We start from the raw sequence: 26,826 nt of genomic DNA, 5'->3' as shown, positions 1-26,826 counted from the left end.
TCCACTAAGACAATGCTGTTGTTTTTGCATCTTTCTGTAATCTGTCCCCATATCTGTCTCCCGATCTCCTCTAACTCCGCTTGATATTACGAAGCCTATAGTACAATCTCATTAGTGATTGCACCTTTCTAATTTTCAGCTCTACCCATATTGCTTCAGGACGAACTCTACGCTTTGTCACCACCGTGATATTCTCCCTGATTAGTGAAGCAAATCCTCCACCTCTTTTACCTCCCTCTGCATCACGTCTGAAATATCTCTAGTTCACCTGAGTAACATGCGTGAAACCTCTATGCAAGGATATTGGTCACCCTCCACTTCAGATGCAACCCCTCCCTCTTGTACAGGTCATCTCTACACCAGAAGAGATCCTAATCTGAATCCCTGCCCCCATACCAACTCCTCTCCCATGTATTCATCCATCCTATCCTACTATTTAAACTGTCACTAACACCTGCCTTCTCCCCAAATCCCCTGACTCCGCTATCTTTAAGAGCTCTATCTAACTCTTTCTTGAAAGCATCCAGAGAATTGGCCTCCACTGCCTTCTGAGGCAGAAAATTCCACAGATTCACAACTTTCTGGGTGAAAAAGGTTTTTCATATCTCCATTCCAAATGGCCTACCCCTTATCCTTAAACTGTGGCCCCCGGTTCTGCACTCCCCCAACATCGGGTACATGTTTCCTGCCTCTATTGTGTCCAATCCCTTAATAATCTTATATGTTTCAATAAGATCCCCAATCATCCTTCTAAATTCCAGTGTACACAAGCCCAGTCGCTCAATATTCTTTCATTCTTTCAATATATGACATTCCTGCCATCCGGGGAATTATCCTTGTGAATAAATCGGTAAGCACATAGAGTCACACTGGGTTAGAAAAGTAGTTGGCAGATTTAAATCATCCTGACTGAGAATCCTTGTGTAAAAGTCAATATTTCATTGATTTTTTCATGTTTTTTGTTGTATCAAAGCAACAGACAAATAATTATCCCACCCAGTGTGCACTAACACATTTCAACCATGTCATCTCTTCACAATTAGGACATGACATCTGTTAATGTGCAATGATAAATGTAAGATACCAAATTTTGCAGCAAGTTAGAGAATGTTCCATTTCTTGTAACTCACGTGTTTCAGCCCAGGAGTTGCTCTCTATTTATTATAATCCCCAGGAGCAGAGTCACCATTGTGAAATATCTGTGCCCCGTGGGCCAGCCGCAAAATGTGGAACTGGATTTCAGCCAATCTGAAATGGTTCATCTGGGGAAATAAGATATAATGTACAATAATTCTGATTTGTAATGTGAGATTCTTTACAAACAAGCATCAGTGTTTTAAGTGAAAATATCTGGGGGCAAATGTACACACAGAGGTGATTAAAGATTCAAGGCCTTCAAACGTGAATGGAAACAGGAACCTATGAACTCTCCCATTGAGTCAGCTTGAAACTGAATGTGTAGGAAAAATCACAAAGGGGGATCCTGTTTCACCAGCCCCCTCTCCTGCCGGATTCCCACATCTTCCGCTTTCCACATAGAGCGAAAGTTCTCCAATATTCAGTGACCGAGCGGCCACATATGCCAACGACGAGAATTCATGAAGATGTTGCCGGGACTATAGTGTCTGAGCTGTCAGGAGAGGTTGAGTAGACTGGGTCTCTATTCCTTGGAGCGCAGGAGGATGAGGGGTGATCTTAAAGAGGTGTATACAATCATGAGAGGAATAGATCAGATAGATAGATGCACAGAGCCACTTGCCCAGAGTAGGTGAATCAAGGACCAGAGGACAGAGGTTTAAGGTGAAGTGGAAAAGGTTTAATAGGAATCTGGGGTATAACTTTTTCACACAAAGGGTGGTGGGTGTATGGAATCAGCTGCGAAATTTACCTGCGTCTTGGAGGCTGAAAGTTAGCTTGTTAGCCAATAACGATAGACTTGGGCCAAATCGCTTATAAAACTTGGGGAGGGGAGGGCACAATGAGGCCTAACACAGCAGTTGGCAACCTACCGCCCGGATCTAGCTCGTAACCCGAACACATCCGGCCCACAGGTGTTTTTTTTCAATTAGTTTTTGCGACCAGGGAACTGCAGCCATTCAAGCCGCCCGCAGCCGACCGGGGTGTCACAGCCAGACCTGGGGCAAGCGAGCCAACCGGGGTGTCACAGCCAGACCTGGGGCAAGTGAGCCGACTGGGGTGTCACAGCCAGACCTGGGGCAAGCGAGCCAACTGGGGTGTCACAGCCAGACCTGGGGCAAGCGGGCCAACTGGGGTGTCACAGCCAGACCTGGGGCAAGCGAGCCGACTGGGGTGTCACAGCCAGACCTGGGGCAAGCGGGCCGACCGGGGTGTCACAGCCAGACCTGGGGCAAGCGAGCCAACCGGGGCACGCAGGCAGTGGCGGACTGGCCGGGGTGTCAGTTTGCCCGATGGCAAGTGGGACCCTGATGAAGTGGGCCCCCTTTGTCTCCTGGCAACCAATATTTTTAGGCCCAGTCCAGCACTGGACGCAGGTGACCTGGGAACTGCAGCCATTCCCGGGGCATGCAGCCGACCTGGGTAGCTGCGAGCGGCCGTGGGGACCAGACAGCGTCTTCTGCCAGCCCACCCGCCAGCCAGACCCGGTGTCCTTTGGCACAGACGCAACTGGTGGAGGTGGTGGTTGGCGGGTAGCTACTGGGCGGAAGGCTGGCTGCTTCGTCCCGGGCTCTCTCTCTCTCTCTCTCTTTCTCTCCCCGTTACGTGATTTCCCTGACCCAGGAAGTCCCCGTCCCTCAGACCTGAACCGCACAGCGCATTGTGGGACAGGCGTAGATGGAGGCTCACATCTTCCTCACATGGAGGCTCACATCTTGAAGGAGTTTCACATCTTCCTTTCTACTGACTAAACCAAACCATTGATCCTGTCCCGCCAGCCATTTTTCAAAATTTAGCAACTCAAATGTGGGTGCTTTGACGCATGTGCGTCTTCATTGCTGCAAAATATGGTGCAGAGACTTTGCCCGGACTCCATTGGTATCTGGTTGCATAATAAGTTGCCAGTGATTAGCAGACAGGAACAAAGGCAAATTTTAAACTGGGAAACCACACTCAATATGATCAAAACATAAGGTGCTGGAGTAACTCAGCGGGTTAGGCAGCAACTGTGGAGGAAATGGATTAGTGACATTTTATGTTGGGATCCTTCTTCAGAGTGTCTATAGGTGGGTAGAGAGCTTTCCAGCTTTCTCCCCACTACCACAATCAGTCTGAAGAAGGGTGCAGGTCTGAAATGTTATCTATCCATTTCCTCCATAGATGCTGCCTGATCCGCTGAGTTACTCCAGCACCTTGTGTTGTGCTCAAATTTCCAGCATCTGAGGGTCTCCATACAACATGAAAGCTGCTGATTTTTCCTGGAACTTCCCAGGGGTAAAACACAGGGACTGTATCCCTACAATGGATTTCCCTGGATTTCACTCACCCCTGCACAAAGCAGGAGGTGTCAATGTGACTTCACAAATCTGGAAAACGAAACTTGAATCAGATCCAGAAAGCCCTGAAGCTGTTATTTCATCACTCATGTACTGTTCACCTGCACTCATGAAAGTGTTGTAAATATTTACATGCCCCTGATTTACATCTGCGGCGTATGGGTCAGGCAGCGGAGTGGGGGGGGGGTGGGGGGGGGGGGGGGGGGGGGGGGGGGTAAGGTTGAATAGATTCCTCTTGTTCCTCAGAGAAAACCCACGTGGTCGCGGGGAGAACGTACTGACTTTTAATCGACACCCTAGGTTGGATTCACAGCCACTTTAGCCGTCTCTCTTCGAGACGTTTCCAGCAGGGACCTTGCGTGGAGGTATGGCTTCTTGGATGCTAGAATCCAGATACACTGCAGCTACATGTGGTTCACGACATATGGTCTCAAACATTCCGGACGGATGGACAAACCACTGCACATCCGCTTCCTTGAGTAGTCGCATCCAATCCTGCTGGGGAATGGCAGCCCCACCAAAGGAATATAGGCCACCCCCGCCTTATAGGAATAGAAGGTCACGTGTATCTTGCATCTACAGGTACAGGAGCTTTAGTCGAGGCTGCTCCTGGGAAGTGGAGATGCCAAGCAGGACTGAGGAGGATCAGAGGTCGGAGGGAGCTGGCATGGGGAGGGATTCTGTCCCAGGAGAAGGAAATTACCAGGAAAATGAGGAAATGAGGCTTAAAGTGTGGAGCAAGTGGGAGCAAGATACTTGAGCAGTGGAGATCATCACCAAGAGACCAGGAATCCGGGGACCACGGGTGAAGATGTTTCTGACCTTTGAAGAAGATGCTCACATTTCTTACTGGTGCAGTGTGGGTGACTGTTCTGGCCAGAGTCAGCACTGAGGACACAGGCAGCTGTCTGGCACTCCACATACAATAAAATCTAAATAAGATCTAAGGTACACTTAATTCTGATTTGTAATGTGAGATTCTTTTCAAACAAGCATCAGTGTTTTAAGTGAAAATATCTGGTGGCAAATGTACACACAGAGGTGATTAAAGATTCAAGACAGTCAAACAATAAAGGAAACAGGAACCTGTCTACTTTCCCATTGAGTCAGCTTGAAACTGAATGTGTAGGAAAAATCACAAAGGAGGATCCTGTTTCACCAGCCCCCTCTCCTGCCGGATTCCCGCATCTTCTGCTTTCCACATACAGCGAGTGTCCACCAATATTCAGTGACCGAGCTGCCACAGATGCCAACATTAGGAATTCATGAAGATGTTGCCAGGACTAGAGTGTCTGAGCTATCAGGAGTGGTTGAGTTGACTGGGTCTCTATTCCTTGGAGCGCAGGAGGATGAGGGGTGATCTTAAAGAGGTGTGTACAATCATGAGAGGAATAGATCAGATAGACAGATGCACAGAGTCACTTGCCCAGAGTAGGTGAATCAAGGAACAGAGGACATAGGTTTAAGGTGAAGGGGAAAAGATCAAATAGGAATTTGAGAGGTCACTTTTTCACACAAAGGGTGGTGGGTGTATGGAACAAGCTGCCAGAGGAGGTAGTTGAGGCAGGGACAGTTAAGAAACAGTTAGACAGGTATATGAATAGGACAAGTTTGGAGGGATATGGGCCAATCACGGGCACGTGGGACTAGTGTTGCTGGGACATGTTGGCCGGTATGGACAAGTTGGGCCGAAGGGTCTGTTTCCACACTGTATCACTCTATGAGAGGACGGGGTCTGGCGGTAGCGGTGGAGCCGCGTTTGCGGTGCAGCGGTCGATGAGGGTGCCGGGGGGGTGGGGGGGGAGAACAAGGGAGGAGCCAGCTTGGGGTACTTTGTAATTTTATCAGTGCCGTTTATGTGGCGACTATTTGCTTAACTTGGGTATGTAAGCAAAGAATTTCACAGTGAAGAATTTCACCGTGCTTTCAATAAAACATTCCATTTTGCCCAGGCCAGAAAATCCAGGGCAAAAATCAAAAAGGGCCACTTTTCAACAAAATTGTATAAGGGGTAAGAGTGTTGTAAAAACAAGCCTGAAGGCTTTGTGTCTCAATGCAAGGAGCATTCGTAATAAGGTGGATGAGTTGAATGTGCAGATAGCTATTAATGACTATGATATAGTTGGGATCACGGAGACATGGCTCCAGGGTGACCAAGGCTGGGAGCTGAACATCCAAGGATATTCAATATTCAGGAGGGATAGAGAGAAAGGAAAAGGAGGTGGGGTAGCGTTGCTGATTAGAGAGGAGATTAACGCAATGGAAAGGAAGGACATTAGTTTGCAGGATGTGGAATCGGTATGGGTAGAGCTGCGAAACACTAAGGGGCAGAAAACGCTGGTGGGTGTTGTGTACAGGCCACCTAACAGTAGTAGTGAAGTTGGAGATGGTATCAAACAGGAAATTAGAAATGCGTGCGACAAAGGCAAAACCGTTATAATGGGTGACTTCAATCTACATATAGATTGGGTGAATCAAATTGGCAGGGGTGCTGAGGAAGAGGATTTTTTGGAATGTATGCGGGATAGTTATCTAAATCAACATGTAGAGGAACCAACGAGAGAGCAGGCTATTTTAGACTGGGTATTGAGTAATGAGGAAGGGTTAGTTAGCAGTCTTGTTGTACGTGCCCCCCTGGGCAAGAGTGACCATAATATGGTTGAGTTCTTCATTAGGATGGAGAGTGACATTGTTAATTCAGAAACAATGGTTCTGAACTTAAAGAAAGGTAACTTTGAGGGTATGAGATGTGAATTGGCCAAGATTGACTGGCAATTAATTCTAAAAGGGTTGACGGTGGATATGCAATGGAAGACATTTAAAGACTGCATGGATGAACTACAAAAATTGTTCATCCCAGTTTGGCAAAAGAATAAATCAGGGAAGGTAGTGCATCCGTGGATAACAAGGGCAATCAGGGATAGTATCAAAGCGAAGGATGATGCGTACAAATTAGCCAGAAAAAGCAGCATACCGGAGGACTGGGAGAAATTCAGAGACCAGCAGAGGAGGACAAAGGGCTTAATTAGGAAAGGAAAAATAGATTATGAAAGAAAACTGGCAGGGAACATAAAAACTGACTGCAAAAGTTTTTATAGATATGTGAAAAGAAAGAGATTAGTTAAAACAAATGTAGGTCCCTTGCAGTCAGAAACGGGTGAGTTGATCATGGGGAACAAGGATATGGCGGACCAATTGAATAACTACTTTGGTTCCGTCTTCACTAAGGAAGACATAAATAATCTGCCGGAAATAGCAGGGGACCGCGGGTCAAAGGAGTTGGAGGAATTGTGTGAAATCCAGGTTAGCCGGGAAGTGGTGTTGGGTAAATTAAATGGATTAAAGGCCGATAAATCCCCAGGGCCAGATAGGCTGCATCCCAGAGTACTTAAGGAAGTAGCTCCAGAAATAGTGGATGCATTAGTAATAATCTTTCAAAACTCTTTAGATTCTGGAGTAGTTCCTGAGGATTGGCGGGTAGCAAACGTAACCCCACTTTTTAAGAAGGGAGGGAGAGAGAAAACGGGGAATTACAGACCAATTAGTCTAACATCGGTAGTGGGGAAACTGCTAGAGTCAGTTATTAAAGATGGGATAGCAGCACATTTGGAAAGTGGTGAAATCATTGGACAAAGTCAGCATGGATTTACAAAAGGTAAATCATGTCTGACGAATCTTATAGAATTTTTCGAGGATGTAACTAGTAGCGTGGATAGGGGAGAACCAGTGGATGTGGTGTATCTGGACTTCCAGAAGGCTTTCGACAAGGTCCCACATAAGAGATTAGTTTACAAACTTAAAGCACACGGCATTGGGGGTTCAGTATTGATGTGGATAGAGAACTGGCTGGCAAACAGGAAGCAAAGAGTAGGAGTAAACGGGTCCTTCTCACAATGGCAGGCAGTGACTAGTGGGGTACCGCAAGGCTCAGTGCTGGGACCCCAGCTATTTACAATATATATTAATGATCTGGATGAGGGAATTGAAGGCAATATCTCCAAGTTTGCGGATGACACTAAGCTGGGGGGCAGTGTTAGCTGTGAGGAGGATGCTAGGAGACTGCAAGGTGACTTGGATAGGCTGGGTGAGTGGGCAAATGTTTGGCAGATGCAGTATAATGTGGATAAATGTGAGGTTATCCATTTTGGTGGCAAAAACGGGAAAGCAGACTATTATCTAAATGGTGGCCGACTAGGAAAAGGGGAGATGCAGCGAGACCTGGGTGTCATGGTACACCAGTCATTGAAAGTGGGCATGCAGGTGCAGCAGGCAGTGAAGAAAGCGAATGGTATGTTAGCTTTCATAGCAAAAGGATTTGAGTATAGGAGCAGGGAGGTTCTACTGCAGTTGTACAGGGTCTTGGTGAGACCACACCTGGAGTATTGCGTACAGTTTTGGTCTCCAAATCTGAGGAAGGACATTATTGCCATAGAGGGAGTGCAGAGAAGGTTCACCAGACTGATTCCTGGGATGTCAGGACTGTCTTATGAAGAAAGACTGGATAGACTTGGTTTATACTCTCTAGAATTTAGGAGATTGAGAGGGGATCTTATAGAAACTTACAAAATTCTTAAGGGGTTGGACAGGCTAGATGCAGGAAGATTGCTCCCGATGTTGGGGAAGTCCAGGACAAGGGGTCACAGCTTAAGGATAAGGGGGAAATCCTTTAAAACCGAGATGAGAAGAACTTTTTTCACACAGAGAGTGGTGAATCTCTGGAACTCCCTGCCACAGAGGGTAGTCGAGGCCAGTTCATTGGTTATATTTAAGAGGGAGTTAGATGTGGCCCTTGTGGCTAAGGGGATCAGAGGGTATGGAGAGAAGGCAGGTACGGGATACTGAGTTGGATGATCAGCCATGATCATATTGAATGGCGGTGCAGGCTCGAAGGGCCGAATGGCCTACTCCTGCACCTAATTTCTATGTTTCTATGTTTCTATGTTCTATTATGTTCTGTTGTTTTTGCACAATCCGCAGGCATTGCCACTTTCATGTCACTGCACATCTTGTTTGTGTATGTGACAAATAAAGTTGACGACTTGAACTGCAACGTGCAGACTGTGAAAGGGAGAGCTATTTCATGGAAATCACAGGTTTAAGCTTCACCGTGTGGGCAGCTCATTCCTCTGAGCTGCGGAGTTTCCCCGTGAGTGAGGAGCAAAGCCCGGAACTGGATTATTCTTTTTTAAAACAAACCTTTGGACGGAAGGAACTGCAGATGCTGGGTTAAAAAGATAGACATAAAATGTTGAAGTAAATCAGCTGGACAAGCAGCATCTCAGGAGAGAAGGAATGGGTGACTTTTCGGGTCGAGACCCTTCATTTTGCAGCAGTCTGTGAAAGTGAAAGGTTTATCAAGACAGCAGGGAAATTCCCTCCCCCGGGACGTCACAGATTTTGACAGTTTTCACTGCAGAAGAGGATGCAAATGAGAAAAGTGAATCCCCATAAATAGGAGCTGACTGGTCCTCTGCAGCAGAACTTGATTCAGCAGAGAGTTGATGCATTGGGAAGAAGATCCTTCAGCAGACATCTCATCAGCAACACAACGTGGAAGATGGACAGAGCAGCCTGTGTGACCATCCTCATCCTCCTTCTGTGTGTCGTCACTGCACAGGGTATGTTGAGATGTCTGTCCCTGCGATTTATTCCGAATTGTACTGTAGCACAAAGTATGAATATATGATTCCCCGGTTCATGTGCTGTTTATAATGTGCAATGCAATTAAACTTCCAAAAGTCTTTACAATGCAACATTTTGTGTGTGAGAAACCTTTAAACTCTTTTAATTGAAATCAAAACCATCCGTATTAATGTAAAACTGATGCAGCAGCCTGACTGCAAATGTAGAAAGAAATGTACCAGCAAACTGTTCAAACTGTAGTTACAATATGTTTATGGATTGTGGCTGCTCTTTTGTCTTTGTGTTTGAGCTGCTAAGTGAAACTCGCAACTTTAGTGAAGGTGTTTGTGCAGACATCCAATATCTCTCTCTGGGTCGTGCATTAATTAAACAAGAGGGCTGGAGAAGGTACCAGAACGTTTTGCAGGCTTTGGTCCCATCGATTCCACGATTAAATCTGAATGAATCTTTCCTCAGGAATTCCGATCCTAGTAGCACATGGACGGTGTCACTGCACTGGGACCAGCGCTAAAGTTATTCCTACAAAGTCCATCCGGAGTCTGAAATTCATTCCCAGTGGATCTCACTGCGAGAACGCAGAGATAATGTGAGTAAATGAGTCAGAGCAACAACTCAACCTTACTCCCTCCCGGTTTGTAAATTCTGTAATTTAAAATGATCGGAATGTCTGTGAATTATAGCTTGAATGTCATCTTCTCCTTACAGTGTCACGCTGAAAAATGAGAAGAAGGTGTGTGTGGATCTTGAAGCCAAGTGGTTGGAGACACTCATTAAGAAAGGTCAGTGTTCTGTGTTTGCCGGAATTCAGATTTCCGCTGTGAATAAATAAATGCCGTGATTTATTTGCCGTGTGAGTGCTGTCCTCCGTATTAGAGGGCACGGTGTGCTCCTCCCTGCTAAACATTCCCACTAACATTGGACACTTTCTGATATTTTACTTAAGTTGGCATCAGAGCAGAGCCCCAGGTCCTCTCACCCAATGTTCATTACTAATGTTCCCAGAAGCAGAGGTTGTGATCCTGGAAGCCACCAAGTGCAGGAGCGCTGGCTGGTTTCATGGTCGCTGTTCACAATGTTGAGACCGATTGTAACACATTTTAGAACACAGCTGCCACTGGTCAATGAAGGATGTCTTCTGTTCAAAACATGGATATTAAAAATTAAATATTTAATAGTTATCTTCATCACAGGCTGTAGAATGGAACACGGGTGGGGGATGGGGGGAAGGGGGAGGAAGGGGAAATTGGCTGCCAATTAACCACAATGCTTTGTACTGGATGGTCTCCAGGTTTAGGTGTTGGAACTAGCAGAGAAATGGGGAATATTTATCACATTTCTGAGTTGTGCCTTACAGTTGGTGAATAGGATGATAAATAATTGTCAAGAGATGATTCAGGGTCTCACTGAACCATTCTGATAAATACTAAAACTATTGATATTGCCTGGATGTGGTTTGGCACAATTGCCACCTGGCACTAATACACCCATGCCTGAATACTGTCATGGTCTTGAAATATACTTCACTTTCTGAGGAGATAGAAATGGAACTAAATATTGTGCAGTACCTTTTGGATAATGCACACTGCAGTATCAATGAGGTTTAGTTTAGATTAGTTTAGAGATACAGCGCGGAAACAGGCCCTTCAGCCCACCGAGTCGGTGCCGACCAGCGATCCCCTCACACCAACACTATCCTACAGACACTAGGGACAAGTTACACATGCACCAAGCCATTTAAACTACAAACCTGTACGTCTTTGGAGTATGGGAGGAAACCGAAGATCTTGGAGAAACCCCACGCGGTCACGGGGAGAACGCACAAACCACTAGTATCTTTGGTACAAACTCCATACAGACAGCACCCGTAGTCGGGATCGAACCCGAGTCTACTGCTGCGCCACCATGGCCGTTTGTGTTTACAACCTTCCAAGTCGTTGCAATCTGCTTCTTTTTGTGGAAAGTCAGTTTGTTAATTCCCTTAGTTCTGCTGCAGGAAACATTGTAAGCGCTATTACTGTGGCTAACAATGCAATCATTTACATTTCAGGCAACAAACACCACAAAGGAACAAAATGAAGCTGCAATCCAAGGGATTCAATTCTACTCCAGGAGAATCTGCCGGGGAATGAAGGAGGCTCAGCCGTGGGAGTTAACACTGTGATTCACCTTCCAATGGTTCAGTCCAGTGTCTCCTCTTCATTGTTTTCTGGGAATGATCTAGGGTTCCTCCTTGTCACTGTGCATGTTTACATCCTGTTACGGGGCATGTTTATACCTGAGCAAATAATCTGATAATGGTTTTTATCTTTGTGCCAAATTCAAAGTTTATTTTGAGGTTTGTGTTAACTTAGGTAGATTTGGACGTGAACTCTGTAGAAATGGAATTAACATCCGTTGTTGAAATGTAATACTAGCCACGATAATGCTGGCTGCTGTATAATTGAGTTCCCGGGAGGCCTTGTTCATCTTGAACTCAGTACACATGGGAAGCCAGTGATGAGCTGGTGGACTGTGCCTATTAGTATCATGAAATTAAGTGTAATAATATTCACTCCTAGTTCGTAACCCCTCAATTCCACCATCCTCTCTGCACTCTCATGACCATAGCCGCTGGCCTGAGAAAATAATTACACCACTGTGGAGAAAACGATTTGTTTTCACATGTTGTAATCTCACACCCATGCATTTTACCAGGAGAGAAAGAGGATGTCGGCCAATATATAAAGTTGAATTATAGTTGGTTATTTCATTAAAATGATCTGAGATAGGATGGTAATGATGGAATTAATGAAATAAATATCTTCCACATTTTTGCTGAACATATGGTGCATTGCAACTTAATTTCAAATGTTTCCAAAGCATTTTTATTCTGTTCCCATTTCTGTTTAAATCCTGTTCATAATCTGTGATGTACCAATGTCAATACTGTCGCCCAATTGTTTTTGTTCCAGATTGAACAAAAATATTCTTGTCATAAACTACAAGAGCAACTACCCACTCGTAAGGGTTGTGCCATTTCCCAGCATTGTTTTAGACCATTGATATTTTAACTGGAGCTCTGGTGTTTTCTCCTTAAATCATATTTTATGATTTATCTAGTCTGAAGAAGCAAATTCTCTGCAGATGTGATTATGTGATGATAAACACCTATATTTTGTAAGGTATTGCTGCTAATAGTCTGATTACCACTGAAGTAAATGTAATTGTAAATAATAGTAATGTCTGTACAATATATAAAATAAATATTTTTGCCCTGAGGAACATTCACTGACTGGATTCAGTTGAACAATGACACATTTGTACAGTTGATGGTTGTGATTGATTTTGTTGAGCATTTTTTAAACAAATTTAAGAAAACATAATAAAATGGATAACTCATAAAGAAATTGATGTCTTTGCTTCTTAATCTTCAGTACATAGTTCCTTTTTTGAGTTTAGTTTAGTTCAGTTTAGGGATACAGGGCGGAATTCGTCCCTTCGTCCCATCGAGTCCACATCGACTATCGATCCTCGCACATTAACATTATCCTCCACACACTGGGAACAATTTACATTCATACCAAGTCAATTAACCCACAAACCTATATGTCTTTGGAGTGTGGGAGAAAACCAAGGACCTCGGAGAAAGCCCACGTGTTCACGGGGAGAACGTACAAACTCCGTACAGACAACACCCGTAGTCAGGATCGAACTTGGGTCTCTTGTGCTGTTAGGCAGCAACTCCACCACTGCACCACCATGCTGCAATGTTCCCTAGTCCTATATTTGATCAATGAAATAGACTGAGTAATGGAGAGCAATTGGTCCACAGCAAATGTTGTCAATAGGATTTCATGGATTTTATTTAACTTGCCCCTTGTGGAACAATTCAGTTGGAAAGATGACACGAATCATACCGAGAAGATCCAGCCCTGGTTAAACCACACTCCGTACTTGTGCCCACACCTTGGATATATATATTGATTGTTGAGGATATTAAATAGACTTGAAGTACAGCACTGGAACATGTTTTTCATCCCTCCGTGTCTCTGTGAACTGTGATGTCAAATTAAAATGATTCCCATCTGCCAGGAGCCAAGGCAGTTTGTCCACCTTGCTGTAAAAATCACAGCCGTTCAGGGTCCGCTTTGCAATTAACATCAATCTAGAAACCTTAATTCCTGCCTTGGGCAAAAGAAGGGAGCAAGTCCAGCTCAGAGTCAAGAGTGTTTTATTATCATATGTCCAGGATAGAACAATGACATTCTTACTTGCAGCAGCACAACAGAATATGTAAACATAGTACACTGTAAACAATATAATAAACAAGAGAGAAAAAAAAGTTCAGTGTGTGTTTCTACTCCATATATAATAGTATATGTAGTTCAGAGCTTATTTGAGGTTGTTGTGTTTAATGGGTGAAGGGAAAAAGTTGTTCCTGAACTTGGACTTTACAGTTCAACATAAGCCTGTAGTTTTTAAAAGTTAAAAATTGACAGAATCTAGATGTCACTGATTGCTAATCCTAATTATCATTTGAACTTAATGTCCTGGGAGCTGGAGACTGCCTCATGGGCTGGTGGTTGGAAGTGGGGTGTGGGAAGTGAATCCTAGGAGTGTGTGAGTGTATGTGTATGTATGTATGTATGTGTGTGTGTGTGTGTGTATGTGCATGTAGGTGTGTGTATTTGCATGTGTGTGTGTATGTGCATGTGCATGAGTGTGTATGTGCGTGTATGTATGTGTGTGTGTGTATGTGCATGTGTGTGTGTGTATGTGCGTGTATGTGCATGTGGGTGTGGGTGTTGTGTGTGTATCTGCGTGTGTGTATGTGCATGTGGGTCTGTGTGTGTATGTGCATGTGTCTGCGTGTATGTGCATGTTGGTATTGTGTGTGTGTATGTGAGTGTGTGTATGTGAGTGTTTGTAAGTGCATGTGTGTGTATTTGAGAGATGTGTGCGGATAAATTCCAGTGCAGCTGAGTTCTCTTGGTATCTCTGAAAAGCCCGTGTTGTAGTTGAGGTGTATCAGCCAATCCATGTTATTCAAACCATGCACTGGGAACATCCATTCCACCATATGAGGCTCAAGACATGGGATGAATGCCCCAACAGGGTGCTGAGGAAGAGGTTGAACAGATAACCTATGTCCCAAAGACTGATCGCTGGATGGAGAGAACACAAGAGTTTCACCAACATGTCGACATGTGCACATTCCTCAGCGGTGTAAAAATCAAGCACTGATCCAACACCTAAGGTCCCATCAACTTACAGACAAGGACAGAGGTGAATGCAGCAGGGGCACAGGAGCATCCAATACCCACTGATAAAACCAGTTCAAACATCTTCTCAGACATCTATGTGTGATGTGTGTGCTCTCCATCCCATCCCAGAGCGATCTCTTCAGTCCACCCTTGCCACCAATCCAGATTGGTAGGATGTAAAGCTAGCCAATTCCCAGCTAAAAAAACAAGGAAAGCCACAGAGTGCGGGAACAACTCAGCAGGTTAGACAGCAACTCTGGAACATCTGCATTTCTTTGTGTGTCTTCTCCAGAGATGCTGCCTGACCTGCCACATTACTTCAGCACTTTGAGTCCTTATTGTAAACCAACATCTTCAGTTCCTTGTGTCTAAAAGAAGAAGACGTCAGGAACAGAGGATTTCCTCACTCACTCGCTCATGTCCTGAAACTCAGCGATGATGAGCTTCAGTCACAAAACCACATCGTTATCATTCACCGGAGAAGAGTTGGATATGGCCAGGGGACTTCAAAATGATGCGATCCTGGCCATGTTCATGAAGGAAGGCACATCAAACCACAGAGTGGTCTCATTGCCGGCTGCCGCAGGGAAAGTCATCAGCAGATTCCGCTCAGTGAACTTAGTCATTGGTGATGAATTTCACCATTGCCTTCAATGCACCAGTTCAGTATTTAGTTGAGAAAAATATTATACAATGGTGAAAGTTCCAGATGTGGCATAAACTTCATGATAGACACGACAGGAGAAGGATAATCCATCACGCAAGGATCATTCATCACGCAAAGACCAGCATATTAATTCACTGATTATTTACTTACACTTAATCAGTGATGTTGCGCTAGCAATCTAAGTTGCATATCTCATGCCTGACTCCCCAAAAGAACACTTGAATCCTTCCTTTGTTACTGGAAGGAAATTCTAGGTGATCAGATGAAATTTCGTGGGATCCCCTCAAAGCCTCCTTGCAGAAATGCAACATCCCCAGAGTTTCCTGGCAATCTCTTTTATGAATGATGACTCAATTATGACTGCTCAAAGTGGAGAAGGAGCATTGGCTATGGTGTTGAGAGCCTTGTGTCCATGTAGTGGGACAACACAGATGTCCTGATTAAGCAGCAGAAAGAGCACAGCAGGTCACAATGACCAACCACACCACCCCTCAATCAGGCACCTCCTGCCCTTGGTCGAAGAGCCTTTTCCATAATCACCTCATAAGCCGTTCCAGAAACACAAAACCGGCATTAAAGCAATTCATCCTAAATCCCAAGGGATTGCCTGAGTGGAAGGACACCTGCCAGAGCGGATATAGGAGGCAGAACACCTTACCGACAGCTCACTGGTAAACTAGACGTGTTTTTAACATCATAGTCTCAATCAAATAATTGTTTTTAGAAATGTTTTCATCATTTTCTCTGAAGATTGTTTTAGACACGATGACCTGGAGTGTTCCCCAGGCATCCCCAACCCTGACCACCACAAAACTCATCCGGCCTGCTGTGTGCTGACCTTGCCCCTCATTCCCGGTGACAATATCTCTGACCAGCTACTTCCTCCAAACCAAGACTAAATCTATGGCAGAGATTGTTAATGTTGAGATCCTGCAGCAGTAGTCTCTTCCTTACATCAGCACTGACATCAACCCTGTAGATATAGTGCAGCAGACAGCAGGCATTGTATGAATGTGGTCTAGATAGTGACATGGGTTCTTAATTCAGGCTCAGTCCTTCATGGGAGGTGTCCAACACATAAACCACTGCCAAGGATCATTTAAACCCAATACGTATGTGTACCCAGTCTCTAGAATGAGAGCTTGCAAGTGTAATGTTCATATTAAAGTAGAGTATTGGGTTATTTTAACATAGCAAGTCCTATCATTGTGATCATAAGGTAAGAAGACCTCGGAGCAGAACTAGGCCATTCATTCCCTCTCAACCCCATTCTCCTGTCTTCCCCCTGTAACCTTCGACACCCTTACTGATCACGAACCTGTCAATGTCTGATTTAAAAACACCCAATGACTTGGCCTCCACAACTGTCTGCAACAATGAATTCCTCTTGATAAACCAATTCCTCCTGATTTCCATTCTATGTCCTTTTATTCTGAAGCTGCGCTCACTGGTTCCAGACTCTCCCACTATGAGAAACATCCTCACCACATCCACTCCATCTAAACTTCTCATGTTGTTTTGACGTTGGAGATGGTGTCAATGGTTCAATTAAATTTGAAGCAGATAGGTGTTTGTTTCCCATTTCATATATCAATTCGCAATGAAATGAAGGCTGTCAGGATTAGAATCCAATCTCCCTGGGCCACCATTGTTGAGAAAATCAATTCACCACAGGGATTTTTAATTTAATTTAGAGATACAGCGCGGAAACAGGCCCTTCGGCCCACCGAGTCCGCGCCGACCAACGATCCCCGCACACTAACAATATCCTACACACACTAGGGACAATTTACAATGATACAAACCTGCACACCTTTGGAATGTGGGAGGAAACCGGAACTCCTGGAGAAAACCCACACAGGTCATAGGAATAACATATAAACTCTGTACATACAAGCACCTATATTCCCCAAGTCTCTGGGACCATAATGCAGCAACTCTACCTCTGCCCCAACGTGCCGCCCTTCCACAGAGCTCAATCATTGTCACTTTATTGTCTAATGCAGTTAGATTATGATTATACTGGGTCCTTCTCTGCAACCTGTACAACATAGTCTGTGGCCACGAAAGGGCTGCATAAAATGTAACAAAGAAAAATATGGGAAGCAGTTGCGAAGAAAAAAGGAAGCATTTTCTGACTTTGGAGGCACTCTTGATCCTGAGCTGTAGGAATCCCCAGACTGTCTAGTGCTAAAGGTCAAAGGAAGTTGTGTTTGTCCCTAAAATATAACAGGGTGTGTTCCCATGACAAAAGTTTGGTGGGGCTGAACTTGTTGATTTTGTCAAAACTCTGGTAAATATTTATCTATTTCAAAATAATTCAACACCCTATTTCGTAAAGTAAATGCATGATTTGCAGCGGAAAGTCAAAAGGTCATTGGCTGCAACATGTATCATGCAACATGGAAAGATATGTTGATCAGTAATCTGGGGAGATTCTTATTCTTGATTGTAATATGTTGCTGACACAGAAGAAAAGACAGATTTTGGATTATAATCGACATCCAGGATGAAACTGTTTGATTTCCTGGAATTCACGTGGGATGAAACACACGGGCTGCATCCTGACAAGGGGATTCCCTCACCCCTGCACAAAGCCAGGGGGGAGGAGTCAGCGTGACTGAAGCCTCCGCACTTCACAAATCTGGAAACTGAAACTTGAATCAGATCCAGAAAGCCCTGAAACTGCTATTTCATCACTCACGGACGGTGAATTTAATGAACATCTGTCGTTGCAGAAACTGCTCCAGCAAAACGTCTTAAAATATCAGAAGAGCTATCAAAACTTACAGGGCATTACAGGCTGCTCAGTTCACCTGCACTCCATGCAGTGCTATGAAAGTTTACATTCACCTGTAAATCCAAAGGATATCAATATCCCATCTCCTGTGCATTTATGTATTCATCATTTAGTGAAGTGGGGGTGCGTAAATAAGTTCCATGGTGGAAAATCATACATTGAGATTTAATAGCGTATAATATCTTTGGCAATATGTGTTAGTTTGTTTAGTGCTGGTGATTCCTGTCGTTTACAAAAGGCCCTGGTTCTGAGGTAGATGCGGATGTCTGAACAAGGGAAGATTGCAGGACAACCTGGGCAAGAGAGGGAATGGTGATGGTGAATCCAGCAGGGAAGAACAGATTGTGAGTGAAGGGAGGGGGATGAAGATGTAATATGTTTTGAATTGAACTGAATCGTGTTGTTGGGATCAGAGTAGCTGCAAGTGACATCTATTAATGTGCAAAGATGTATCTAAGATACTCAATGTTACACCAAGCTGGAGGATGCTCCATTTCTTGTAACCCCTTTGTTTCAGCCCTGGGATTGTTTGGTATTTGTGGAAGAAATAAATTTAGAGGGAAATTAAAGGAACATCAAAAGCGGAGACTTCACAGGTTTGCTTCAAGAGACTTTATTGCATGACGGCAGTTAACGGCTCACCAGTGCTCTGACTTCACAGCAGAATTAGCCGACAGTTATACTGTGCAGTAAACAACATTTGTGTTTTGTTAGATTCAACTGTACGAAAATATACATCGTCCTTGACTATATGTTTCCTATAATTACCATCTACTATATGGGTATTAATTATTTCATTAGTCATAATATACTTTCTATTTATGTTAATCTTATTCAACAACAGATGGTTAATATGTCAAACATAATACAAGGGCATTTTTACATTATTCTATCTTACCTTATAATCCTACCCCGCCACCAGCCCCTCTCCGAGCCAACCATAAGCCCCCCATTTACTGCAACATTTCAATGCTACTAGCGGTAGGGGGCGCGGGTGTCTACTGTAACTTCCCATAGAGAAAAACAAGCTTCCTTATCTCTGTCCTAATTTTGTAATGTTTACATTCACCTTTCAACACATTCCCAGACAAGAGGTAATGTGTCTGATCGTATTTGCCGATTCCCACAAACCTCTTCTGCACCTGGTCAACGAGAGATGTCAATTGCCACATCCACACACCCTTTCGTTACCTTGTTCAATTCCAATCAAAATTAAGTAAGAAAGGATTTTAATATTTTCTTCGACAATGAGGATGTGACACATCTATTAATGTGCAAAGATGCATCTAAGATACCCAATGTTACACCCAAGGTGGAGGATGCTCCATTTCGTGTAACCCTCATGTTTCAGCCCAGGGATTGTTTGGTATATATCCTGATGTAGCCTCTCTGTAGGTACAGGCCATCTGAAACGTTGACTAAAATCTGCCATGATCAGAGTTGAAGTTGGGGCCAGCATGCTCACTGCACTAGTGGGACAAGGACATTGAAATAATTCTCTGAGATAGAAAAGCATTGATGAAAAAATTAATATATCTCTCCCTCTCTCCCTCCCTCCCTCCCTCTCTCCCTCTCTCCCTCTCTCTCTCTCTCTCTCCTGTTGTAAATTGAAATAGTTATTAATTCATTGTGTTTAAGATACTTTGGCTGTTGCTTCAGCAAAATATCAAGTAAACAATTCTCACAACTAGCAATTACAAATACAAGTCCACCATTGCATCTTCTTACATAGAAACATAGAAACATAGAAATTAGGTGCAGGAGTAGGCCATTTCGGCCCTTCGAGCCTGCACCGCCATTCAATATGATCATGGCTGATCATCCAACTCAGTATCCCGTACCTGCCTTCTCTCCATACCCTCTGATCCCCTTAGCCACAAGGGCCACATCTAACTCCCTCTTAAATATAGCCAATGAACTGGCCTCGACTACCCTCTGTGGCAGGGAGTTCCAGAGATTCACCACTCTCTGTGTGAAAAAAGTTCTTCTCATCTCGGTTTTAAAGGATTTCCCCCTTATCCTTAAGCTGTGACCCCTTGTCCTGGACTTCCCCAACATCGGGAGCAATCTTCCTGCATCTAGCCTGTCCAACCCCTTAAGAATTTTGTAAGTTTCTATAAGATCCCCTCTCAATCTCCTAAATTCTAGAGAGTATAAACCAAGTCTATCCAGTCTTTCTTCATAAGACAGTCCTGACATCCCAGGAATCAGTCTGGTGAACCTTCTCTGCACTCCCTTTATGGCAATAATGTCCTTCCTCAGATTTGGAGACCAAAACTGTACGCAATACTCCAGGTGTGGTCTCACCAAGACCCTGTACAACTGCAGTAGAACCTCCCTGCTCCTATACTCAAATCCTTTTGCTATGAAAGCTAACATACCATTCGCTTTCTTCACTGCCTGCTGCACCTGCATGCCCACTTTCAATGACTGGTGTACCATGACACCCAGGTCTCGCTGCATCTCCCCTTTTCCTAGTCGGCCACCATTTAGATAATAGTCTGCTTTCATGTTTTTGCCACCAAAATGGATAACCTCACATTTATCCACATTATACTGCATCTGCCAAACATTTGCCCACTCACCCAGCCAATCCAAGTCACCTTGCAGTCTCCTAGCATCCTCCTCACAGCTAACACTGCCCCCCAGCTTAGTGTCATCCGCAAACTTGGAGATATTGCCTTCAATTCCCTCATCCAGATCATTAATATATATTGTAAATAGCTGGGGTCCCAGCACTGAGCCTTGCGGTACCCCACTAGTCACTGCCTGCCATTGTGAAAAGGACCCGTTTACTCCTACTCTTTGCTTCCTGTTTGCCAGCCAGTTCTCTATCCACATCAATACTGAACCCCCAATGCCGTGTGCTTTAAGTTTGTAAACATGACATCTATTAATGTGCAAAGATATATATATAATACCCAATTTTGCAGCAAGTTAGAGGATGTTACATTTCTTGTAACTCACGTGTTTCAGCCCAGGGATTGCTTCCTATTTATTATAATCTCAGGAGCAGAGTCATCATTGTAAAATATCTGTGTCCCATGGGCCAGCCACAAAATGTGGAACTGGACTTCAGTCAAGCTGAAATGGTTCATCTGGCATAATAAGATCTAATGTACAAGTAAATCTGCTTTATAATGTGTGCTTCATTGTAAGCCAGCGTCAGCGTTTTGATTGATTTTAAAAGCAATCATGAGATATCTGGTTGCAAACGTTTATACAGAAATGATTATAGGCCTTTGTGACATCAAACAAGTTCTAACAATAAAGGAAACGGGAAACTATCCACTCTCCCACTGTCAGCTTGAGTCTGATCCTGTTTCACCAGCCCCCTCTCCTGCCTGATTCCCACATCTGCTACTTTCCATAGATACCGAAAGTCAGTGAACATATTCAGTGATTAGCTGCCACAGATGCCAACATGGAGAATTCATCAGAGGACTGCGCTTGTTCAGACATTGAGCGCTGTATTCAAAGCTGTTAGTTGACCCGAGTCGGATACAAAGTGCTGGAGTAACTCATCTGCAGCATCTGTGGAGAAAAGGTGTCGGAAACATTTTGGGTTGGGACCCTTCTTCAGACTTCGTATACCTCATCTACTGTATCCAGTGTTCCCGGTGTGGGCTCCTATATATCGGTGAGACCAAGCATAGACTTCCCAATCATTTCACTGAACACCTACGCTCAGGTGGCCTGAGATGGTCTACGCGATCTCTCCTTTTCCAAACATTTTATCTCCCCTTCACATTCCCATACTAACTCTTCTGTACTGGGCCTCATACACTGTCAGAGTGAGGACACACACAAATTGGAGGAACAGCACCTCATATTCCGCTTGGGCAGGTTACAACCCAGCGGTATGAATGTTGACTTGTCGAATTTCAAGCAACTCTTGCATTCCATCCCCTCCCTTCTCTCCCCCCCCCCCTCCCTCATCCAAGTCATTCTATCAGTTCCACTGGTTGCATCCTTGTATCCCTCTTGTTATCACAACTTTCCCAGCCAACAATGGGCCATTAAGGGCCTCATCCTTCCTGAGCTCATCTGTTGCTGGCCCTGATTTATTTCAGCCTTTTCCCACCTCCAGTTTACTCCCTTTCTCCAAAGATGCTGCCTGCTGCGTTACTCCAGCATCTGATGGCTCTTTGGTGTAAACCAGCATCTGCAGTTCCTTTCTACACAAGGCCAACCTGAGCCACACCATTGATTGAAGCCTAGAGAGCTCTCCCAGTGACAGACTGCGAGCTCTATAAACTGCAACTATGTCTTAGAAATAAGAGAGTTTTAATTTGCAGAAACCATCTGATAGATGTTTAAATGACATTGAAAGATGACAAAAAAAATAAATGGCATGAACATTTGTTTGTAGTGAAAGTGAGTGAAATTATTTGTGAAGCAATAAATGTTGGAAATAATTGAAATAATTAGAATGAAGAGAAATTTAACATAGACATTTTAAGGTCACAATGTGCTGGAGTAACTCAGCAGGTCAGGCAGCATCTTTGGAAAACACAGAGATACTATTTTGGCCTAAAAAATTGTTTCTAACATAGACTTTGTTCCTCGTAACATGATTTCAAAAATTTTGTAGCTAGTCTTGCAGTTACACTCGCTCCTATAGCTTCACCCAAAGCAGATAAAGTAATATTCACATAGAGGAATTGGAATGATCAGCATGCACGTCTTATCAATGGCTGCAGGTTCAAAGTGGCTGGGCTTATATACTCTGAAATTTAGATGGATGAGGGGATCTTATTGAAACATATAAGATTATTAAGGGTTTGGACACGCTAGAGGCAAGAAACATGTTCCCGATGTTGGGGGAGTCCAGAACCAGGGGCCACAGTTTAAGAATAAGGGGTAAGCTATTTAGAACGGAGATGAAGAAAAACCTTTTCACACAGAGGGTTGTGAATCTGTAGAAGTGTCTGCCTCAGAAGGCAGTGGAAGCCAATTATCTGGATTCTTTCAAGAGAGACTTAGATAGAGCTCTTAAAGATAGCGGAGTCAGGGTATATCAGGAGAAGGCAGGAATGTGGTACTGATTGTGGATGATCAGCCATGATCATATTAAATGGAGTTGCTGGCTCGAAGGGCCGAATGGCCTACTCCTCCACCTATTGTCGATTGTAATATACCAACCAGCAGATTGTGGTGGAGGGAGTCAGGCTTGTTGCCCATGCAAGCTATCTGTGACCCACGAGGTGAATATGAATTCACCATTATAGATCGGCCAATGTTGACCTGTTGTCCAAATCCAAAATAGTGAAGGGCAACACAATGAAGGATGAGTTCAGACACCCACCCCTGAAACAGCTGTGAAAATAAAGGAGCCAGCAAAATCACATGCAAGCTTAGCCAGCTGTCAAAAGAGACACGAGCTTTGAATTCTTCTGAAAATGCCTGTTATTCAGAAACATTCACAACTATTCAAAATATTAAAAATTAACAGACCATTTAAAATGTAAGAGTTATTCAAATGTATAAAAATAAAATTTGTGAGAATCTTAGAAACAGCTGTTATTTATTGAATGCAAATGGCGCCCAACATAAGTATCAGGAAAGATCTCTGAAGGCGTGACTGTGTTGGAGATAAGATGGAGACACAAGACACTGCAGATGGCAAAGACCAAACTCCTGGGGGAACTCACCAGATCAGGCAGCAATGAAATTTTACTTGTTCACACAAAGCTCACAAAGTCAACAACATAATGCAATAATGATAAATCTAACAATAAATATAACCATTAGTGCAAATCAGGAAATAGCTGGTCCATCATTGAACCAAATTTGTTGTGCAATCCAAAGTAGTGCAACAATATATTAAAGTACTATGTAGAAACATGCTATACTTATGATTATTGTAAATTAAACCCTGCAACATTGAAGTGCGAAGAAGGCACACTGTAATGAGCAGACTGTGAAAAGGGAGAGCTATTTCCTGGAAATCACATGTTTAAGCTCCATGTGTGGCCAGCACGGAGGGAAATTCCCGCCCACGTGACATCAGAGAGTTTGACAGCTTTCACTGCAGAAGAGGATGCAAATGAGAGAAGTGAATCCCCATAAATAGGAGCTGACTGGTCCTCTGCAGCAGAACTTGATTCAGCAGAGAGTTGCTGCATTGGGTAGAAGATCCTTCAGCAGACATCTCATCAGCGACACAAAGTGGAAGATGGACAGAGCAGCCAGTGTGACCATCCTCATCCTCCTTCTGTGTGCCATCACTGCACAGGGTATGTTGAGATGTCTGTCCTCACGGTTTATTCCTTATTGTACTGTTGCACAATGTATGAGTATATAATTCCCTGGTTCATGTGCTGTTTACAATGTGCAATGCAATTAAATTGCCGTTGTTATACTGTGTGTTCTTTACAATGCAACATTGTGTGTGAGAAACCTTTAAACTCTTTTCATTGAAATCAAAACCCTCCGTATTAATGTAAAACTGATCCAGAAGCCTGACTGCAGAAGTAGAAAGAAATGCACCAGTGAACTGTGTTTGAACTGTAGTTACAATGTTTTCATTGATTGTGGCTGCGCTTTGGTCTTATTGTTTGAGCTTTCAAATGAAAGCTCACAACTTTAGTGAAGGAGTTTGTGCAAACATTGTGCAATTTCTCTCTCCGGGCCATGCATTAATTAAACAAGAGGGCTGCAGAAAGTACCAGAAAGTTTTGCAGGTTTTGCTCCCATTCATTCCACGATTAAATCTGAGTGAATATAATCTTTCCTCAGGTATTCCCATCCTTGGAGCAAATGGACGGTGCCACTGCGCTAGGACCAGATCTGTTCATCCAAAGTCCATCCGGAGCCTGAAATTTATTCCAAGAGGACCTCACTGTGAGAATGCAGAGATAATGTGAGTAAATGAGTCAAAGCATCAACTTCAACCTTTCTCCCTCCCTGATTTCAAGTTGTGTAATTCAAAAAAAGACATTGGAGTTTCTGTGAATCATATCTTGAATGTCACCTTCTCCTTCCAGTGTCACGCAGAAAAATGGGAAAAAAGTGTGTGTGGATCCTGAAGCCAAGTGGTTGGAGGTGCTTATAACTGCCAATAAAGGTCAGTGTTTGTATTAGCCGGAATTCAGACTTCTCCTGTGTATAAATGTAGATGCAGTGATTTACTTTGTCATGTGAGTACAGACCTCTACATTAGAGGGCGCTGTGTGCTCCTCCCTGCTAAACATTCCCACTAACATTTGACACTTTGGGCTATTTTACGCAAGTGTATTTCAAACACGTGGGGGCAGTAAAATCTGGAATGTCGGCAATCGATTTGACTACATTTGGCATCAGAGCTGAGCCCCAAATCCTCTTATCCAATTTCATTATTAATGTTCCCAGATGCAGAGGTTGGGACCCTGGAAAGCCGCCAGCGGTGCTGGCTGGTTTTATGGTCGCTGTCCACAATATTGAGACATGTTGTCACATGTTTTGGAATGCAATTGAGACCAGATATTGAAGGAAGTCTGCTGTTCAAAACAGGGATGTTCAAAATGAAATATTTAATAGTTATCTTCATCTTGGGCTGCAACATGAAACATAGGGGGAGTGCCCGTGACTCGATAGGGTACAAATCAAGCACAATGCTTTGTCTTGGATGGTCTCCAGCTTTGTGATGTTGGAGCTACACATATCCAGGCAACTGGGAGTATTTATCACACTTCTGATTTGTGCCTTGTGGATAGTGAAAATGATAACTAAGTGTCAGGGGGTAATTCATAGAGTTGTTGAACCCGCCAGGTAAATATGGTAGATAATGAAATTGCCTGGGACAATGATTGGCACAAATGCTACCTGGCAGCACTTTTACAACTTTGCCTGAATGCTGACATGATCTTGATATATAATTGCTCAGCATCACTTGGTGAGGCGTAAAAATGAAATTGAACTGTGCAGTGCCTTTTAAATAATGCACACTGCAGGATCGATGAGTTGCTTGCAAACTTCCAAGTCATTGCATCTGCTCTGTTTCAGAGATAGTCATTTTGAAAATTCCCTGAGTTCTGTTGCAGGAGGCATTAAATGCTGTATTACTGTGGCTAACAATGCAATTATTCAATTACATGTTTCTATTGTGTCTATTTCAGGTGCCAAACAAGGCAATTGAACAAAATGAAGCTGCAATCTGAGTGATTCACTTCCACTCCTGGAGTATCTGCCGGGCAATGAAGGAGGCTCAGCTGTGGGAGTTAACACTGTAATTCACCTTCCAGTGGTTCAGTCCAGTGTATCCTCTTCTCCTCCAGAAATCCTCTTGTTTTCTGGGAACGATCTATGGTTCCTCCCTGTTACAGGGCACGTTTACGCCCCGTCACGGTGCATAATTATACCTGAGCAAACAACTTAACTTGGTGCCAAGTCCAAAGTTTTGTTTGAGATCTGTGGTAATTAAGGTAGATTGTGAACTTGTGCACTGTGTGGAAATGAGATGAATGCCACTTGTTCAAATGTAATACTAGCTATGAAAGTGGGAGGTGATGTCTTTAGAATAACTTGAGTTCAATGAATTCCCTGGAGGCATTGTTCAACACGACTGCAGTTCACAAGGGAAGCCAATCATGACCTTGTAGGCTGTGCCCTTCCTAAAATTAAGACTAGAGGACCTGTGGAATAAAATTCTCCCCCAGTTCACAGCCCCTCCCTCCACCACAAGCTCTCATGACCCCCAGCTGGTGGCTTGTCAAAAACGATGGCACTGGCATGAAAGAAATGTGTTACCGCCCAGTGTCCAGGATTGGGAGAACATAAAGTAGCTGATATACAGTTGAATTATCACTAGTTACCCCATTAAAATTATCTGTTAGGATGATGATGATGGAAACAATTAACTAAACACATTCCACCTTTTCTTTAAAGATATGTTGAAATGTTACATCATCTCAGTAATTTCCAAAGTTAATTTTACTTTGTCCCATTCTCTGTTTAAAACTCCCGTTCACAGATTGAGGTACACTGTAGGCAAACGCCGTTGACCAAACGTGGTTGTTC

General features: G+C 43.7%; 1 protein-coding gene across 1 annotated transcript; it reads left to right on the top strand.

The window, feature by feature from the left end:
• The first annotated feature begins 9,030 nt into the window (after positions 1–9,030).
• Positions 9,031–26,070, top strand: LOC116979451 (interleukin-8-like). The gene is made up of 4 exons (XM_033031004.1): positions 9,031–9,091; positions 24,568–24,691; positions 24,816–24,895; positions 25,926–26,070. The coding sequence occupies exons 1-4, from the start codon at positions 9,031–9,033 to the stop codon at positions 25,943–25,945; spliced, it is 285 nt and encodes a 94-aa protein (XP_032886895.1). The 3' UTR covers positions 25,946–26,070.
• Positions 26,071–26,826: the final 756 nt, after the last annotated feature.

The sequence above is a fragment of the Amblyraja radiata genome, chromosome 1, assembly GCF_010909765.2.
Source record: "Amblyraja radiata isolate CabotCenter1 chromosome 1, sAmbRad1.1.pri, whole genome shotgun sequence".
In the NCBI taxonomy this organism is placed as follows: domain Eukaryota; kingdom Metazoa; phylum Chordata; class Chondrichthyes; order Rajiformes; family Rajidae; genus Amblyraja; species Amblyraja radiata.
Note: the sequence above shows the minus strand (reverse complement) of the source record. Positions and strands in the feature narration are given on the sequence as shown.